General features: G+C 41.5%; 1 protein-coding gene across 1 annotated transcript in view; it reads right to left on the bottom strand.

Annotated features, from left to right (window-relative positions):
* The window catches only part of BACE2 (beta-secretase 2), a 50138-nt gene that overhangs the window by 13958 nt on the left and 15002 nt on the right, over nt 1-21178 (bottom strand). Inside the window, exons 2-4 of the mRNA XM_081327326.1 lie at nt 6682-6770; nt 3086-3302; nt 712-840 (exon numbers count right to left, since the gene is read on the bottom strand). Coding sequence (XP_081183452.1) covers nt 712-840; nt 3086-3302; nt 6682-6770 — 435 coding nt within the window. The remainder of the gene's footprint in view (nt 1-711; nt 841-3085; nt 3303-6681; nt 6771-21178) is intronic.

Below are 21178 nucleotides of genomic sequence, written 5' to 3'. Positions count from 1 at the left end.
TGGGATTCTGCGTCACCTTTTTGTATTGTTTGCTTTTTAAAATTAGTTTAATGGGAGGAAAACCATCCCTGGTAGTACAAAATGTCACCACGTTATCTCCTGTTAAATATTAAATAGCTTTGAACTATGTATTTGTCTCGTGTGACTCTAGGCAAGCAAGCACCATTGAACTTAACTGGACACATTTTAAAAATAAAATACAAATAGGATTATTGCTACTTCTTTTACAAAACAAATTACACTTAAAATACTGAATTTAAAAAAAAAATGAACAAGATTCACTTAGCAACCATGTTACCAACTTAATGACTGCAGTGATTCACTGTGGAAAGAAAGGTTGTAAATTGGGACAAAATTCACTTAACAATTTTTGCACTTAACCACAGAAATTTGGGGCTCAATTGTGGCGTAAATTGAGGATTACCTGTAGTTTATTAACAAAAGAAAGCCTAAATTTAATCTTGAATTTTAAAGCTTAGCATATATATATATTTAGGTCACTATTAAGCTAATTCCCTGTAAGAATTAATAAAGCAATGACAAATTTATGTTCCTGCAACTTAATAATCAATTAGCAGGATTTAGTAAACTGCCATAGCCACATTGTTTCTAAAAGATATGGGAAAGATGTCAAGTTGATTGGATTTAATTGCATTAAATAGTTTAAGAAAACACATATTTTCCCTAGCATTCAGCCTGACAGATACCCACAAGACTACCTCCATTAGTACCAGTTTCAGAAACAGGCAAACTAGCTCCACACATCTGCAGGGAAAAAACATTGGGGATCTTGGCTTGATTCACAATAGAATCAAAAAAAGTCTCCACAGAACTTGAAGGCTGTAAAAAGAAAAGAAAAGAAAAAAATAGCAAAACTAAAAAAATAGCAAAACTTCAGCTGTACACAAATTGATGCACCATGAATAAACTGATAAGACAGCAACCCCCTGCAGATTACTTTTGCTGGATAAAAGGAATTTTAACAATGAATTACAAATTTATTAAATTGAGGTTATTAAAACCTCAAACGTACACTACACATTAAACATTGAAGGTAATTGCTAGCATCCATTTAAATCCTTTCATCTATTATTTTTTATTGGTGTCATAGCTTTCTTCCTAAAAACCGTGTTTCAAATGTGTAAATTTGTCCTGCTATGCATTGTGTAGCATATAAGGGAACCATGCTTACTTAAATTTGGATAGAGTTCTTATTATGGTTATAAATTGTCAATTTTGCCATTGCTCTATATTCCCTAATTTTGGTCTTCCACTCTAGGTTCTGGCCAGCAGTTCCAGAAATATTTCTAGAGGAAATTATCTAGGTGTTGTGGTGAACTAGGGAGATAAATAGAGGGGAAGAGGAGAACGTATTATTAGAAAATTTTCCCATACAGTTTTTATTTATGTTTTGTCTTTGCTTAGTAGTTATTTCTTTGTGTGTTATTCAACTGTTACTATGCAATATAGTTAGGGTTTTCTTCTCTTTGTACTTCTGTATTTTAATAATAAAATAGCTAAAACTTCAGTACAGTTGATGCTCACGTCCTGACCGCTCATTCAGTGATCATTAAACTTGTGATGTCACTGAGCAAGGGGACTTATGATCAGTCCTCAGAGTTCCAGCCCCTACAGTGATCCCACTGTCATTTGATCACAATTTCAGATGTGCCCTGCTTGCTTCCCACAAATATCAGCGGGGAAGTCGACAGCAAATTGGAAGTTACAGTGGTGTACGCTTCCACATTTAATATCTGCAACCTGGATTGCCAGAACTGACAATGCTAAGTGACACAGTCAGTGGAGGTCATTCTTTATGACTGTGTTGCTTAGTGATGGCAGTTCCAGTCTAACTGTGGTTGTAAATGGAGAATTACCTGTACTTCTTCTCTAGATTAGTGTCAAATGTTATGCCACAATGGATTATGCTTTCTTCCCCTGCTCTTCAAGAGTTGGGAATGTCCCTTATCACTTCCTGAATTGTTATGCCTTTATACCAATTTTGAATACACATAGTCCTCTATGTGGTTGGATTAAGTAGAGGCCTCCATAACATTCAATGCATCACTTGGACCCAAATTATATCTAACAGTTGGTGACTGACTGTAGGCAATAACCTGATTTAGGCCAGCTTTTTATATTCACAATGATCTTATCAGATGCATTTGGGAAGCTCATAAGCTTAGATGGGAGATGTCTCCCTATGTGACACTCTCAATGAATTAGGACGTAATAAACAATCATCAATTTTAGTATCAAATAGAAGTAGTAGTAATCATCCATGACCATATCCAGTCTCTTTTTAAACCATCTAAATTGAATGCCTGGTTTTTAATAAGCTGGAACAAATTTCAGTTTAACTGTATAAAAAGAATTTCCTTTTTCATATAATTATTCATGCATTTAGTTTCAATGCATGACCTCAACCATCAAAATTAAGTGAGACAGAGGGTGGATAAAAACCACTTCCTGTCCACGTTATCTGGGCCAGGCACGATTTTACATACTTCTATCATGCTCATCCAACAATAAAGACCTTAAACGTGGTACTCTTTTTTTCATTTTTCTTTTGCAGGGGGGAAGCAAAGGTGTCCTAATCATTTGGCTGTTTCCCCCCCACCTTTTCTAGCATTATAATATTCTTTAAAGGTGGGTGGTGAGAACTTACACATGTGGACTCATTTGGTTTCCTATAATTTCATTTTCATTAGATTTAAATATAGATAATATGATTATTTCCCCATGCATTTAGTAATTTGGGGATAAATTTTGCGGGATGGGAATACCTGTGGCCTTGGAACTGCAGGTTCACATTTCCCTCCTAAGAATGAATGTAAATGATAAAATGATTTTAATGATAAAAATATTTATCATTATTGAATAAGCACGTTGTTGACTTCAAAATGCTAAGTAGGGATAACTTGGGTGGGTAGTTCTTGGATGTGAAATCATGGAGGAATACTAGCAATGTAGATTAGGATACAAATTTGTAAAATCATAGAAGAAGCTTTGAAATTTTCATTTGTATACAATACCGGCCTTAATTTTCATATAAAAAACCTGATGAATAAGAAATATAGTTTACCTTAGCCAAGGTACTGTATGCCAAACCAAGGATCCCTTGCCACTGAACGCCTTTTAAAAAGAAATTTTCCGATTGAAAAATGGTGGCAATGTTGATGATAGAAGTGCCATTTATTCCTTTAGGCATTCTAACAACATCTGTTCCAAGACTTCCGATCCAACTTCCCTGGGTATATTTAACAGTCACCTCAAGATTGAGTGATTTATATGTGGTGGACCTAAGGAAAGAAAAAGTTATAGACCAGGTAATTCCATATTCTGTGATAAAAGCATCATATGCACAGTTCACCATTCTTAAGAACAGTAATTATATCTATTATGTAAACTCAGCAAAGCCCCACCAACCAAGCTGGATGTAATACAACCACCATTTTCCAGATACCACATCACTCAGGCAAATTCTTCCTCTCCATATACTGTATATGAAGGGTCAGATGAAAGAATGTGCCATATTTTCCGGCGTATAAGACGACTGGGCGTATAAGACGACCCCCTACATTTCCTGTTAAATTATAGGGTTTGGGCTATGCTCACCATATAAGACTACCCCTCTTCCAACGCACACCAAATAAAAATTAAAAAACATCAGATTTGATTTTCATATGGTAATTTTAATTCAAATGCTTATGACATGCAGGTACTTAGTAGGAAAACTGTCACTTATAAACATAAGGCTGTTTGTCATCAAACATGTAAACATAAAACAGTGCAAGTGGATTAAACTTTTCCTAATTCACTCTAAAGCTTTCCCTGCGCAGACCAAATGGGAGATCCACTCCAGGTTTTCCAGCCAGCCCGCCCAGTTCCTGAGTCAAATGTGTCCTTAGAGCTAAGCAGCTGCTCTGACTACTGCATTCCCCACCTGCCTTTCAAGCTGGGATAGACTGCAGCTGCTCTTCAACTTTAGAAGGAAAGACGCCCAGACCCCAGCCTGTAAAAAATCACAGACTGCAGTTTCTTCTCCAATTGGTTCTGCTTTCCCTGCGCAGACCAAATGGGAGAGCCACTCCAGGTTTTCCAGCCAGCCCTGTCCCTAAAGTTTCAGCACCCAGCGTATAATACGACCCCTGACTTTTGAGATGATTTTCATGGGTTAAAAAGTCGTCTTATACGCCAGAAAATACATGCAGTCGAGGCCCTGGGGATCAGAAGAAGGGCCATATGTGGAGATAGGACTCAGGTGTGGTTGTGATGGACATGGGAGTGAGGAAGATGAATTCTGAGAAGAAACATTTACTCTTAAACAACTTTTTCTTTAACAGCTTTTTTCATTTCTGCTCACTGAGGGTTTTGCAGACAAGCTTGGTAACAGCTGACATCTTGGGGGGGCTGTGGGGGATGGGGGGGTGCAGGGACAATGAAGTGAGACAGATTCACAGGTTCAACTACTTAACCAGGATGTTGGGCTCACTTATAAGAAAACCCAAAATCACATAGCTGGCACAGGAAACTAGAAGCTTTGCTATATTCCCGTGACCTAAGGTGGACAAAGATGGCATGACATTTAGCTATTTTGCATAGCAAGCAAAAAAGCTTTAGGGGGCTGCAATCCAGGTAACCAATCAATATCATGAGATATGTTATGTATGTATTATCAGGGGGAGGGAAAGGAGATGGGTTGGATAGGCAGAGGGGTGTATGAAAATCACCTTTGATTATAAAAACTGCTATAAAACTGTAAACAATGCCTTGGTAGCTTTCAAAGCCGAGGTCAGTTTCATCTTGGTACCAAATAAAAGTCTTTTTGTTTTCCACATCTTGAGTTTGGTGAACAATTGGCTTCGACACCAAGCTAAGACCCAGTTTTGGGAACAACATATCCTTGCATACATTTCAGTCTTTTAATTTATATGCAATGAATTTGTTCCACCATGTGGAACTGGGGCTAAGAACTTCCTATTACAAAGGGCTACACCCCCTTTCTTTTTAAATCTTCCAATCTTCCTTTTTGCTGTGAAAATATTATGCACAAATACCATTTTTTGTACAATGTTAGGTTCATTTACACTCCATCACAATTAAGCTTGTCCTTTTACTAGATGCTTTGCAGTATCTGAATATGAAATAGATTCATGCAACTATTTCATCTTAAGACAACATGACCTTTAACTACATTAGTAATGCATTTTAATAGCAATCTTAACCTTGAAGTCTTCATTCACTATTTCAATAATTTATTAAATTTATTTATTTTTATGTCACCCATCTCACTGATACAGTGACTCTGTGCAGCTTACAGCGTGATACAATATGATAATATTGCTTCATCGCATACACAGCACATACACATTTGATATAAGCATGTATCCATGTGTGGCACTAAAGTCAGTCAGAGGTGCCATAGAAAAAAGGAAGAATGCCATTGCATATTTACAGAATATAACTGTGGCATAGCTTCTTGTGAAGGAATATTGCTGTTCTGTACCAGCCTGCTACCGGCCCTGCAGAAAAAGCAGGGACAACCCCTTTTACAAGAAGGCAAGAGGCTGGAACTAAGCCTGCCAAATTTATGGATACAAAAGCAAACAGAACAAGACACGAACCATGAAACAGGAGCTATTCAAGCGGTTGACTTCAGCAAACCAGCCCTCCCACGCATTCCCCTTTTATACAGTTCAGGGCGTGGCTTCTCTCTGCCTCCTTCCGAGGTGCCCCATTGCCTTTCTCTGTTTACTCCTGATTGACTGCCTCCTGCGTCGGGCGTCCTTGAACAGGGCCAGCTGTGGGTCATCTTCATCCACGCTGTCAGGCTCACACAGCTGGGTCTGCGTCATGACCAGGTGGGAGGGGCCTGGCTGAGGGCTCTCATCAGCAAGCTCTCCAACCCCCTCAGCAACCTCTCCATCACCCCCCTCTTCCTCTGAGTCGTCCGACCCAAATGCCAAACCCACAGGCTGACCCTGAATCACAACAATTGCCCTGATTCCAAGGAGGAAGGAAGTGCATTGCAGAGGAGCAAGAGACACCACAATTTGGATAGTTGGTATGGGAGAAAAAGGGTAACAAGGGGTCCTCCCTAATAGTTTGTTTTATGGTGCAAGTAATCTACTTCAGTTTGGCAAGTTTTCTATTTATAGGTGAGGAACAATATGGGAAACTGCTGAGAAAATCACAGTGTGTCTTTCTTGGCTTTAGGAGCCTGACATTTCTCAAACAGTACTAGGATGGACTAAGGATTGTTCTTTTCATCTTTAGAAAACTCATTTGCTAAAGAGAGGAAATTACTGTGCTGGAGGGAATCATATCATGTGTATCAATTAAATAATTCTAATATGGATATACAATCAAAAGTATGCCAGAACACTTAAATAAACATCATATTCAATGCTTTGTAAAGAAAAAGTTCCATCTACCTTTGCTATTTCCCCCCCTAACATTTCATACAAACTTCAATACAGTTTTCTAATACAGGGGTCCCCAACCCCCAGTCTGGTGGACCGGCACCGATCTGCGACATGCATAAACAAGCAAAGGCCCATCCACAGGATGCAGGCAGCTTGCAAAACCATGCTCCCTGCAGTCTGCAGCAAAAACCTTTCTCCATGGAACACACACCTGGTGCCCAAAAGGATGGGAAATAGGGATCAAAACTCTTACTTTTTTGTGTCGAAGTATGTGGTCAGATCTGTATTTGGTACACCCGAAACTGCAAAATTGCTGCTTCCCGTGTCAACCAGAATATTTAGCTGTTGAAAAGAAAAGAAAGTTATTTTTGTATTATATTCAGAGAAATTGATTTTTTAAAAAGCTTGTGACCTAAGTGTGAAATGCAATTTAAAAATCATTACTTTTTCAACTTTTCAACCTTCTGGAGGATTTAGGGTTTGGGTGGTTCTTGGCTAATGGAAATATATTTAGATCTTGAAATTTTAAAGTTATACTAACTAGACCACCTGTTAGGTCATTGTTTGACAGAAAGGAAGCACAATCTGATTGGATCAGAATGAACATTAAATTTTAGGCTGACCGTTTTGGTTTTTTCTAACCTCTATGTCGGACAGTTCCATGATCTTCTAAGAAGAATATATATCATAATCAGAAAAATAACTGTAGTAGTAAGTACACTACAATAATCAACATTTAGTTACCTAAATGTATAAGTAGAATGATCATGGGTGGGGAAAAAAGCAGTAGGAGTTAGAGCCACCTCCTGCTGGCATGCCCATTGACTTTCCTAGGGTAAAGCTGGCAGGGAACATCAGAAGTCATGATTACATGACTATGGGGATGTTGCAACAGCCATCTTTGCCAAAAAACAAACAAACAAACAAACCCCTGGTCTGAACTGTTTTGTGGAAATCTAAATTCAACAGGAGTAAGAGGACCTAGATTTTTAGGCATTTTTTAAAGTTAGTTGATTTTACTGTAGGTACTTGATTCAAAAACCATTGGAGTACAATAATTTGAGGGTACAAAGAGACAAACACAATGAGAGTTTTAGTAGTATATAGATTTTGGCTGGATAGCAAAATTGTGTTGCAACTTCTAAAAGCCAAAGTGCTATATTGCTGAGAGATGAACAGGGGAAAGACCAAGAAAGAGAGGCTGGATCAAAAGTATTATGGGGTAGAAATTTATCGTTCTTTCATATTGCATGGATAGCACTAAAGCAAGACATTTGTGGGAAAAGTATAGATTAGCAGCAGCAGAAAGAGTAGAATAATAAGGATAGAATGTGAAGAAAGTAATAGAATTGAGAATACAGATTTGGTATTCTGGTCTGAAAAAAAGATTTTTTATTTTTTAAAAAAAGAATCTTTAGCAATCTTGTCCTTCATTTTAGTTCGAGTAAACATCCTGTAAACCATTTAGTTCAGCAAGCCATATGTTTATGGTTATTGCTACATGATTGCTATGTTTCAGCAGGAAACTGCATACTATAGACTAGCCATACAGCATGTTGCCTTTACTTGCAGGTATATTGTTTGACTAAAAACAATGATGGGGGATTATTTCTTTTCCCCTACCTTGAACTATTAATAATCAGAAAATAATTTTACATGGAATTATGCCTGGGCATATGTATAAAACCACATTTATAACTAACTGAAACCTAGAACTTTAAACTTATAAGAAATAAATAATATTTTAGGAGTAGAAATAAATACTCAGGACAGTTAAGGAAATGTTTGTAATATTTCAAAACTATAATTTATCATCGGGCTATAGAGATTACTATAGAGTAGTAGCACTTCAATGCAAGTACTACAAGACATAATAAAGCATTTGAAAATTATTAGTTCCATATAATGGTTGGGTGAAATTGTTATTTGACAAAGCCCATCACTGCACAATACCTAATTAAAACAGTGTTTCAGTTAAACATTAGTATAAAAAAACCACCAGTAAACTTTACCATTAAGGAAGGTCTTTTAATATTTTAAATCTTGTTCAGTCTGTTGAAGAAATACTTTTTCCACAAATAAAAATATCATCTAAGTTTAGTCAAACATGAAATCAGCAAACCCACTTCAGATTAACATTCCACATCTAAATGAAACTAGCATAAACATAAAACACAAGAGAATGGTCAGTGATTAAAAGGTAAAAATTACTGATTTTGGAACGCCAGCTCATATCATTAATAATATTAGCAAGATTTGTATAGTCTGAATCAAAAATCGGTGACAGCCTTCCAGTTTTGTGATCCAGTTGTGCTGGGACAATTAACCCCTACGTTCTCAGCTGAAGTCATGTTATCGAGGAATTCTGAGAATCAAAGTCCTAAGGTATTTGCTAAGTTGGGGAAGGGAACAAAAACATTTAATCAGAAGTGCCAAAGAAGGATTGTCTGATTGTTCCTCTATACTGGAAGCTTTCCCTACAAAGGAAGCTATCACTGTTGTCATCAGCCATTCAGTCATGTCTGACCCTCAGCCACTCTATAGATCAGTACTCTCCATGCCCCTCTGTCCTGCACTGCCCCCTTCAGATCCGCCATGGTCCTCCCAGGATCATCTTTTATAGCATTAAAGGAAACTATGTAGGTTGATAAATTTCTGCATGTTATTTTTCTAAAGGAACAGGCAGATATCATTCTAATAAATTACCTTTTCCTTTGTTCAAAGATTTCAATAAAAGCAGTAATACTACCTAAATCAGGATTTGCCAAAATGGTCAATATGAGCAACAAAAAGCCAATGAGTCTATCTAAGGCAGGGGTGGGGAATCTTGGCCCTTTTATAACTTGTGGACTTCGACTCCCCTTTAATTAAAGAGCTTGGGGCCTCAACCTAAATGGTCACTAAATATTATGATGAGCTGCATTTCTATCTGACTTGTTTAGTGAAGAAGTAGATGTAAGAATTTTACACCAAGTAGTTTGAATCAAATGCAAAAGATAGTAGTAGTAGTAGTAGTAGTAGTAACATGGCTTAGGCCCGGGATATTTGCAGGACCGTCTGCTGCCAGGAACGTTTTCCCATCGCCCTGTGCGCTCACACAGAGAGGGCCTCCTCAGGGTGCCGTTGGCCAGACAATGTCGGCTGGCGACCCCCAGGGGGAGGGCCTTCTCTGTTGGGGCACCTGCTTGGTGGAATCAACTCTCCTGGGAGCTCCAGATGGCCCCAGACCTTCGGTCCTTTCGCCGTGACCTTAAGTCATATTTTTTCCAACAGGCTGACCTGGACTGATGATAATGGGTTTTTTAATTATGATTTTAAATGTTTTTATTGGTTTTAGTGGGACTTTGACACAATTTAATTCTTTTTTTAATATTTGTATTCATTTGTATTTTATTGTTGTTAGCCGCCCTGAGTCCTTCGGGAGATAGGGCGGCATACAAGTCTCATTATATATAAATAAATAAATAAATAAATAAATAAATAAATAAATAATAACAACAACGTTGGAAGGGACCTTGGAGGTCATCTAGTCCAACCCCCTGTTCAGGCAGGAAACCCTATATCATTTCAGACAAATGGCTGTCCAGTCTCTTCTTAAAAACTTCCAGTGTTGGAGCATTCACCATTTCTGGAAGCAGGCTGTTCATAGTGATGAACCTATGCTGCTTTTCTGGTGATTCTGATTTTTTAGGTGGAACTCACTAATCACAAAATCTTATAGAAGACAGGTAAACATTCCTACTACGCAAGGTCCCAATGTTCTTGTGTGATATGTCACAGGTTTGGGGGCAAGCCTGGCAAAATCTCATGGAAATTAATGATCCTATGAAATTTGGGGTGACTTTTGCCAATATATGGAATGTTGTTTCTGTTGGCATTCTTTTTCAAAGCCATCTAAGTAAAGCCTCCTCCCACCCCCTTTCAGTAAGCAATAGTGAATTCTACAAAACTAATTAGGCAGCAGGAGGAAAGGAATTTTTATATAAGGAAATGTCAGCCAGACTGAACTATGTATCCTGCATGCTGATTTTCTGGTGGCTGAAGTACAGGATTCTTAATATTCTAAAGTTGATAATCAGTTGTTGCTGTGAATTATTCTACTACGGTGATTTTTGCAAAAGTGGGAGAAAAAAAAGAAAGCTGGTTAATAGGTGGGAAAATTAGAAGCCAATTTAAATATTGCCTCATTTAACACAACAATCTCTAATTACATCATTAACCATTCTGGAACAGCCGCTTCCAACCAAAACAGAAGATAAAGCACTCAAACTGCTATAATGTATGCCATTAGCCCAATGCTACTATGTGTTATTGCTCACTTTGAATTTGTAAACATGATTTTTTTTCTCCAGTTCGCAATACTCATATTGACCTTTGAAGGAACACAGAATTAGTGAATGCAATCTATTTGCTGAAGTTTTAATGTGAAATTGTCAAGCTGAAACCCAGAAATGAGATAGTGAGATCCAACTGAATTCAATCCTTTATTGCTTATACCTAATGGACAGAGAAGGGACGCAGTGGCTCAGTGGGTTAGGACGCTGAGCTTGCCGATCAGAAGGTCGGCAGTTGGGCGGGTCGAATCCCGAGTGTCGCATAACAGAGTGAGCGCCTGTTACTCGTCCCAGCTTCTGCCAACCTAGCATTAACAGTATATTAAAAAGTATATAGTGCAATAGACTTCTACTATGATTTCTTCCACCACTTAGAAAAGAGACACATCACCCAAAAAGAGGAAACAGTTTTAATTACAGCCTCACCCCACCCAATACAACTAAGAGATACAGTATGAAGTTACGAACATTTCTCTGCAAAGCCTCAGACTTAAAAAAAGGGGGGGAATGGTTTGGGCGCCTATTTATAGAGAGATAACTAAATGTTAAGGGACATGGTGGCTCAGTGGGTTAGGACGCTGAGCTTGTCAATCAAATGGTCAGCAGTTTGGCGGGTCGAATCCCGAGTGCTGCGTAACAGAGTGAGCGCCTGTTACTCGTCCCAGCTTCTGCCAACCTAGCAGTTCGAAAGCATGTAAAAATGCAAGTAGAAAAATAGGGACCACTACAGTGGGAAGGTAATAGTGTTCCGTGCGCCTCTGGCATCTAGTCATGCCGGCCACATGACCACAGAGACGTTCTCGGACAAATGCTGGCTCTTCGGCTTTGAAACGGAGATGAGCACCGGCCCCTAGAGTCGGAAACGACTAGCACGCATGCGCGGGGGAACCTTTACCTTTACCTTATTGGACAGAGACTTTATCTAGTAGCTAAGAAAGCTATAACTTTCTTACTTACTAGATAAATCCTGAGAGTTTCTAGGTAGGATGTGGCTGGCCTGAATCTCCCCCCCACATCCCCCAAACTGTGCAGTCTTTTAATCCAGGCCTTTTTCTGGGAAAGCTCTTTGTTGCCAAAAGTTTTCCCCTTTGCTCCTCTTCCTTCTATCACAGAAGTCAAGTTCTGAGCAAAATGAGCGGGAATCCCATTTTTAGAAGGCAATCCAGTTTTTGTTTGTACTTCTGAATTCATCTGTTGTTTCAAGAAAACTAAGATCCAGAAATACAGGTTAAATTATTTTTAGACAATTGTAGACAGGAGCTAAGAAATAAAAGAATGCAACTGAGGATGGTATGTCTTTGTTAAAATTTATTTACTTGTGTTTTTTTTAAAAAAGAACAAGTTGGGTTTTATAGAACAGCACAGAATTTTTTCACTGCATTTTGGACATTACATTAAACTGCAAAACACATTTATTTACCTATTTAGTTTGATTTGAGAAACAATAAAGGGAAACCCCAAAATCAAGAATGTTGTCTTGATTGGGCACATTCCAGCAGCAGCCTGATTTTCCTGTTAAACCAGAGATATTCCACTACAACAGATTTTGCTCAGATAACTTCTGTGTAGACATGAGAGCTACATGACAGTACAACGTAGAGCCCCTTTGATGTAGTAGTCAAGGCATCAGGCTAAAAACTGGGAGACAGTCAGCTAGGTGACCTTGGGCCAGACACTTTCTCTCAGCTCTAGGAAGGAGACAGTCGGACACCACTCCTGGGGAAGAAAAAAAAAACCTTTCTGGAAAAAAATTGCCAAGGAAACTGCAGAAACTTGTCCAGGCAGTCTTTGAGAATGTAATACCTGAAGGAAAGGGGGGGGGGGAAGGCAACATGGGCTTTTCAAGTCATCTTAGAGCCCCAGTCAATCAGCAGGCAGTGAAGGAAGTAAACAACAAAATTGTCTTTCGATTTAGAGTGCCAGATAATAGGCTGATTAAAGAGCAAGGCTCACTCATATTCTGGTTCAACTGGTTGCAGTAACGTGTCTATGGAGGTTCTCAGTTATCCAGGTCATGGCTGTCCCAAAAGTGCTTTTTCAAGAGGCAAGTGGACTTTTTCTTTGAAGACATTTCCATTCCTCACCAAGAAGGTTCTTGGATGAGAAGCGAAACATCTTCAAAGAAAAGCAAGAAAAGTCCAGTTGCCTCTTGAAAAAAGTACCTTTGGGATGGTTGCAGTACTTAAAAGAAGTAGTTCATTATTTTAAGAGCTGTATTTCATACACAGCATTGCTTCTGTGATTTATGGAGAGGCCAAAGTTAATCACCACTCTCCCGCCCTTCATTGTTAAAGCATGATCTTAATCTTGTTTACACAGAGCTAAATATCACTGATTTTAAAAGAACTTGTTTCTAGGGAAATGCATTATCAACAGAGCCACAAGGCCAAAGAAATAAGATGGACATAGGGAGTAAATCTGCCACCAAATCTCCTGACACTTTATATTCTCCCTCAGAAATCTGCCTTGAGGGGGTTGTTCTTATCTTTTTTGGAGTTAAGGTTGTGAAGAAGTTTCAACTACCTAGAAAAACTATTCACACCCAATTTACACATAATATGAAGCCAGAATTATGTGTACTGCACAATAACCAACTTCAGGTAAATCTTTTCCCTCTTAGAATGCTCTGCAGCTGGGAAAAGGACAGTGTTTTTACAAGTTTCAATCTCATCACTTAAAGTTCACTAAAAACATTATCTGGTTAGTCACAACTCCAATCACAGTTCCTTTATGTTGGATGCAGGAATTTATTGGATCAAAGACTGCAATTCTGATGAATTCAGGGTCCAGGTATCTCATCAGCTTTGGAGATGGTGAGATACCCTGCTGCCATCTTCAAGGGGAAAAACCAGAATTCCTCACATTCACCAAAAGATTGTGGCATATTTACCATGAGAAATGAAAAATAACACAACTTCTTGAATGATTATTCTCCTGCACCTCTTGTATTTCAGGCTTCAAGACTGCATATAATTTTATATGATACTATGAAGTGTGAAAAAAAAATCATACTGCTATTTTATTTTTAATGCCCCCTGATCTGTTTTGGCTCTCAGAATAATTTCTAACAGATTTTAAATGTTCGTGATAGATTTGTAAAATTTAATCAAACAAACTCCTTATATCCAATTTCTTTCTTCATTTGGCAAAACTCCTTCAAAGAGCAAAATTAGCCAATAAATGAGTCTTTGGAGCAGTTAATGAAAATCTATTATTAATTATAATCTGTGCTGAAGTAGATGGTGTGGAAAGGGCTTGTAAATGTTACCATTCTCCACAATTAACACTAAACTGTGCAGAAATTCTAAAATAACCAAATAATCTTTGATCAATCCTGCAATGTTTGCCTTGCCTAACCCTGAAGTCCTAGGCTACAACCGTCTCCTATATAATGACAGACCACTAAAAAAATTAAAATAAAATCAAACCATAGCTCACTGCACTACCAAATGCTTACCCAAGCAAAGATGAGCTATTGCAAATTAAATAGGAGAAGGTGCTCAAATGTTATTGTTTCTCTGGAGAAAATTAAAAAGTTAAGGCAGGCAGATTAGAGTGAGCATCCTTATTAATTTTCAGGTCCTCCTGAACTCCTGATGAATGGGCAGAATCCATTCTGCATGGAATTTAGCATGGAGGAAAATCTGTGTTTACCATTTTCTTTCTCTTTTGTAAGCTAGTTCTGCAAAAGGAAGAGAATCACGCTCCCACACTAATTTTTTTTTAAATATTACTATTGATTATTAAATTTGTATGTGACCCATCTCCCTTATAAAGTAACTATTGTTATTTCATAATATTGAAATAATTCATATCACTCATAATATTGCGATGTTGGAGGTATTGGATTATATCTCTGTTTAGAACATCACTTTTATTGGTGCAGAGTTGTATTTGTTGCTGTTAACGGTACAGCAGTCTTCTGCAACCTGACCGTTCAGATGTATACAGGGGCCCACTGGAAGACAATAACAAGTGAATTTCATAGACAATGAAAAAAGTAAGGGTACTCACTCCACTGGGAATTACCGTATATACTTGAGTATAAGCCGACTCGAGTATAAGCCGAGACCCCTAATTTTACCCCCCAAAAACTGGAAAAAGTTATTGACTCGAGTATAAGCCGAGTATAAGTATAAGCTTGGCCCCTTCTTAGCAACATATCTATATTCTGTGCCACGATGAGCCACTCGTTGACTCTGGCAGCATCCCGGAGCTGGCTCGGCCGCGGTCCGCAGGGTCCGCTCATCAGGCTGCCAGGCTTCCTGGCAGCACATCCCGCAGGGAAGGTCTGCTGGGGAGGCGGCAGTCAAGCGTTGTTTCCCTCCTCGTGCGTGTGTGTGTGTGTGTGTGTGTGTGTGTGTGTGTGTGTGAGACCTGCGGGAACGGCTGGTAGAGGTGGCGGCAGTCCGGCGTTTCCCCCCCTCATGCATGCGTGCGTGTGACAGACCCGCGGGAATGGCTGGTAAGGAAGCGGCGTCCCCCCCCTCCTGTGTGTCGGGCCCACGGGGCTTGACACACAGAGAAACGCAAATGCCGGACTGCCGCCACCTTTACTAGCCATTCCTGCAGGTCTGACACACACACACACACACACGCACGAGGGGGAGAAACAACGCTGGACTGCCGCCACCTCTGCCAGCCCTGCAAGCCTCTGCCGCCCCGGCAGAGGCTTGCAGGGCTGGCAGAGGTGGCGGCAGTCCAGCGTTGTTTCTCCCCCTCGTGCGTGCGTGTGTGTGTCAGACCCACGGGAATGGCTGGTAGGGAAACGGCATTCCGGCATTCCCCCCCTTCCTGTGTGTCGGGCCCACGGGGCTTGACACACAGAGAAACGCAAATGCCGGACTGCCGCCACCTTTACTAGCCATTCCTGCGGGTCTGACACACACACACACACACACGCACGAGGGGGAGAAACAACGCTGGACTGCCGCCACCTCTGCCAGCCCTGCAGCCCTGAGGTCTCAAGAGCCTTGGAATCACCGGTTGTATCCCTGCTCCATAGTAAAGTTCTCCCCCCCATTCTTTCATTGTTTCTGAGGTGGGGGATGAGGAGGACAGCAAAGTGGGCTTGCCCCCAAAGGCTGGCAGTCAAAAGACGCTCCTGCCTGCCCCTCCAGCCTCTTCCTTCTGCCACAGCCCCCACCCCCGAGCCCCCCTCCAAGGCCAACTGCTGCCTTCTCAGGACTTTCTGGGACTTGCTGTGTGTTGTCTTTTCAGACCCGCCTGTGTGCTCCGTCACCCCCTCTCCCCTCCCTTCTCCCCTCCCCTGCCCCAATTCCACAGGGGGGGAATGCCCCTCGGGCCCATTGTGGCCGCTGAAGTCCCCTGGTCCCCCCCCCCAAAGCCATAAACCTGTGGTGGACTTGTAAGAAACTACTGGAAGTTTCTGGATTCTGATCCGATTCCGGATTCTGGCTCTGCATTGCCCAAGAGGTCAGGCTCATCGGTGGGTCTCAGAGCAACAAGCCGACCAGCTCCATCCGCAGGGCCGGATCCGATTGTGTTGGTTTAATTTGTTCCCTGGGGAGGGAAGGCAGGACCGCAGCTGAAACTGGGGCATTGCTGGGATCATGAAAAGAACAAACAAGCAAACAATCTGGGTTTCTCTCTGGACTTCCTCCAGGGCCGGCCCCCTCAACAGCGCCCGTGTGATGCAAGGGAGGCTGCTCCGCTTTGAAATCTCTCTAGCGCTACCTAAGCCCAAAATAGACTCATTTCCATTCAAAGGAATTGGATTTCTGCTGTGCCTTAATTATTTCTGGACTGAAAGCATGGTGACTTTCATATCTGTCTCTTCCCCTCCTCATTCCCCCCACTCCTCTGTAGGGCAGCTACAGGTTTCTTTGTTTTCTGTAATTCAGTGACCAAGGCCTTTCGGGGGCAAAAGGCCTCTTTCCGTTGAGGTGGGGGCTGGTTTCTGAAGGAGGCTGCAGCCCCCTGAGAGTTGAAGACCCCCCCCTACCCGCCCGCCCTCTCTGGGGGCGCCCTGGGGGCTTCCCTGGCAAGGAAGCCCGGCTGCCCATTCGCGGCCACCCGGGTTGCCCCCCCCCAGCTTCGGCAGAGATCAGTCCGGCTGGGGGGGGTGGACGTCGGGCTCGGCTCATTGCGGCCGGACCGGTGTGTCCCCACGTGGGCCCCAGGATGCGCCCCCGGCGACTCCGCCCCCTCCCCTCCGGGCCGGGCTTCTCTCTGCCCGTCCGCCCGCCGGCGGGCTGGCTGGCTGGGCTGCTGCACGACTGAGCTCCGCCCGGCGCCGGACTGCAGTGCCGCCGCTGGTCCCGGGCGAGGCAGCGGGCGAGCGAGCGAGCGTGCTCCGCAGGGCAGGCTCTCTCCGCCGGGACGCGGGTGGCGGCGGCTGGCTGTGGCTTCGGGGCGGCGCTGAGCTGCGCGGTCGCCCTCCCGCCCTGCCTGCTCCCCGGCCGGTGCCTTCGCCCCGCAAGCCCCCCCGACTTGCCCGGAGGAAGCGGCGGCGGCGGCGTGGCGCTGCGGGCCGGGAGGGGAGGGGGGCGCAGCGGGGGCTGCCCCTCCTGCCGAGGAGCCGAGCCCGGCGGCGTGTGTGTGTGTGTGTCAGACCCGCAGGAATGGCTAGTAAAGGTGGCGGCAGTCCGGCATTTGCGTTTCTCTGTGTGTCAAGCCCCGTGGGCCCGACACACAGGAGGGGGGGACGCCGCTTCCTTACCAGCCCCCGGCAGAGGCTTGCAGGGCTGGCAGAGGTGGCGGCAGTCCAGCATTGTTTCTCCCCCTCGTGCGTGTGTGTGTGTGTGTGTGTGTCAGACCCGCAGGAATGGCTAGTAAAGGTGGCGGCAGTCCGGCATTTGCGTTTCTCTGTGTGTCAAGCCCCGTGGGCTCGACACACAGGAAGGGGGGGAATGCCGGAATGCCGCTTCCCTACCAGCCATTCCCGTGGGTCTGACACACACACGCATGCACGAGGGGGAGAAACAACGCTGGACTGCCGCCACCTCTACCAGCTCTGCAAGGCTCTGCCGCTCCCTTCTCTCAGCAGCCTGGCCCGAACGAAGGGACAGTTCTTTTTTTTGTTCACTGGAGTATAAGCCGAAGTGGATTTTTCAGCCCAAAAAGTGGGCTGAAAAATTCGGCTTATACTCAAGTATATACGGTAATTTTGCTGTTAATTATATTTTTTTCAAGCCTACAAAGATTTGTCATTTTTTAGGGGGGGGAGAGAGAGAGCAGGCCTCCCAGGAGGGGGGGAAAAGAGCCACACATAACACACAACGTAGTAAAGATTTTCTTTGTGAGGAAAACCATCCACCGAACAATGAACATACTATTTACAATTTTTTTAAATAAGTACAAACTATTTCTCCTTAGAAAAATATACAAAGTTAGGAGACTTCTGGGTGGCGCTTCAGTGGCGCAGACGGTCGAAATTGACTGCCGGCCCTCCAACTCCATTTAATCCGAGGAACAGCCGACAATCAGCTGTTCCTCGGCCCGAAAACCCCTCTCCTTGGGCGAAGAGGGGAGGGGGAGCTTCCAGGTAGGGGTAGAGCTCCCCTAGAGCCCCAGAACACTTGTTCTGGGGCTTGAAGGGTGAGAGCTCCCCCGAAGCCTGGGAATGCTCCGGTTCGGAGGACTCTTCTGCTTTAAGCAGAACAAGATGCTGAATCCACTCCTGCTGGATCTGGTTGTCATCCTGAGTGATTGAAGCAGGCAGAGCTGATGTGGGAGCCGTACAAATATCAAGTACAAGAATTTAACTCCGGAATTTTAACTTTCTACTTGCCTTGACGATCATTTTAAGACAAGGGGAAGATGGCGCCTGAGTGATTTTTTTTTCTAACAAGAAGCGAAAGTGTTTTTCTTTCTAAAGTGAAAGTGATTGCCTGGATACTGAGGAGGAATATGTAAATTGGACTTTCAAAACCATAAAAGAATCAAGCTGCATAAATGTGATTTACAAGACTTGGTTATTTAACTGTCAAACTATAAAGTAGCAAATGGACTAGAAAAGTGAAAGTGAGTAACGAAAGTTAACTTGTTGCAAAAATGGTTTCCAAATTGTCTAGACTTGTTTTTAAAAGTGTGGGGGCATCGCCTGTTCAGCAATTTGGAATGCAGTCTTTGATGTCATCCCCTGCAGTTGTTGCACAAGCACTGACTTTAAAAGATTTACAATATGTTTTAAAAGATGCTTTAAAAATTCAGTCTGAAAAAATATTTGAGCAGGTGGCAGAACATTGAAGAGAAAAATAAGAAAATACGAGAGGATATTTTGCTGGTATTTCAGGTGCTTTCAGGCTGTATTGAGAATTTGGATGAACGCGTGGAAGAAGTGAAACAAAATAATTTAATGATAGAGGCTAAAATGGGTGAAATGGAGGAAAAAATGAATAAAATTGATGATGATGTGCTGATGATGCAATATAGAGATATGGAGTTTGCCCTGAGGATAAGAGGTTTAAAGGAGAAGCCGCAGGAAAATCTGGAAGAGATGTTAGTGGATGCTCTGGCGCCTATTTTGGGGTTTCAACCCGAAGAATTTTTTGGGAAGATACATAAAGTATTTTGTGTTAATTCATGGATTGCCAGGCAAAGGAAACTGCCAAGAGATGTGGTTGTGTATTTTACAAAGAAAAAGATCAGAAATGAGATTATTCAAATTTTCTACAATAAAAGATTTAAAGTGGCTAAACAGGAAGTTTTGATTCTGAAAGAGATTCCTCCAAGAATTCTGAGAAAAAGGAAAGATTTTGCCTTTTTGGCAGATGAATTAAAAAAACAACAGCTTCAGTTCAGATGGGAGATACCAATGGGGATTGTGGTGAATTATGATGGAGTAAGATATCGTCTTAATACAGTCTTGAAGGCACATGATTTTTATTATAATGTATTGAAATCAGACTTACCACCATCTTCAGAAGTTAAAAAAGGGAAGGAATAAGGAGACCGACAGTTACAAGATACACAGCAAATTTTGAAAATTGCGCAATCTTTGGTGTTATTGGAAGAACCAAAGATTCAAAGAAAAATATGAGCTTCACTTGGACATAAGGAACAGCAACGACAACAGTAGAGACTAAAGTCAAGCCTATACATTGATGGACATAGACTTAGAAATGGAACTTGTTAAAGACTGCATGATAAGGCGGGCCCAGAATATTTAAAAGCTAATAATGATGGTCATTTGGGAAAAATCTGGTTTAGGAATGTAAACCTACATAGATAAAAAATTTGGGAGGGAATAATTATAGAATGTTTTATAAATGGCACGCAGATCCCAAAAATTAGTATGTATGTATTTAAACTGTTAGTTTAAATGTTGGAGATGTGGTTGTGATGTATTATTATGTATGGTGGATTTGTGTTTTTTGGATTAAAATTTGGTCAAATATGTATAGGTTTTTTAGGTAAAAGCGGAGGTCTTCTCTACAACTATTTTTCTTGGGCATCACCATAGACTGTGATATAGAAACTGAATTGATCTTGAGTTTAATAATTGCAGCAAGATTTTTGATGGAGCAATATTGGAAGAAGGAAGATTTCTCTACGATAGAAGAATGGACATTGAAAGTGTTGAATTTGGTAGAAATGGTAAAACTTTGGTATATTTGAAAGAAGATTTGTAACAAAGATATATTGTGATGTTTAAGGAGAGTTAAAGAGCGATTGGATTTAAAGTGTAATTATAGTTAGTGAGTATATTTTAGATTACGTTTGTTAGAAGTAATGCCCTGTAATCAGCTTTGAGAAGTCGGGGGGAGGGGTGGGGAAGGGAAGGGAGGGGAATTGGGTGGGTTAGGGATAGGGTAAGGTTTAGGGAGGGAAGGGATTTATGTTTATGTTTAAAAATGTATTTTAAAACTTTTTAATAAAAAAAGAAAAATATACAAAGTTAGGATGTTTCACGTTTTAGTCTACATATAATTTAATTTCTGAGGAGTAAGTTAGAGAGTAATTTGGATTTGGATTTCTGTTCTCATATTTACTCACACAATCTTTCCCTCAATCATACCTGTATGATGAAAAATAGATACTGGAATGGAATGTTTAGCAAGATTTACAAACTAGATTGAACAGTGCAAAGAAATAGAAAAAAACAATAGAATAGGGAGGACTAGAGATCTCTTCAAGAAAATTGGAGAGATGAAGGGAACGTTTCATTCAAAAATGGGCATGATAAAGGACCAAAATGGCAGGGACCTAACAGAGACAGAAGAGATTAAGAAGAGGTGGCAAAATTACACAGAAGAACTATACAAAAACGAGCTTAACGTCCCTGATAACCACAACCTCGAGCCAGACATCCTAGAATGTGAAGTGAAGTGGGGCTTAGGAAAGCTGAGCAACAACAAAGCTAGTGGAGGTGACAGTATTTGAGCTCAGCTATTCAAAATCTTAAAAGACGATGCAGTAAAAGTGCTTCACTCAATTTGCCAGCAAATTTGG

This window comes from Vipera berus (genome assembly GCF_964194415.1).
Source record: "Vipera berus genome assembly, chromosome: 4".
In the NCBI taxonomy this organism is placed as follows: Eukaryota; Metazoa; Chordata; class Lepidosauria; order Squamata; family Viperidae; genus Vipera; species Vipera berus.
This window is presented reverse-complemented; position numbering and strand designations above follow the sequence as displayed.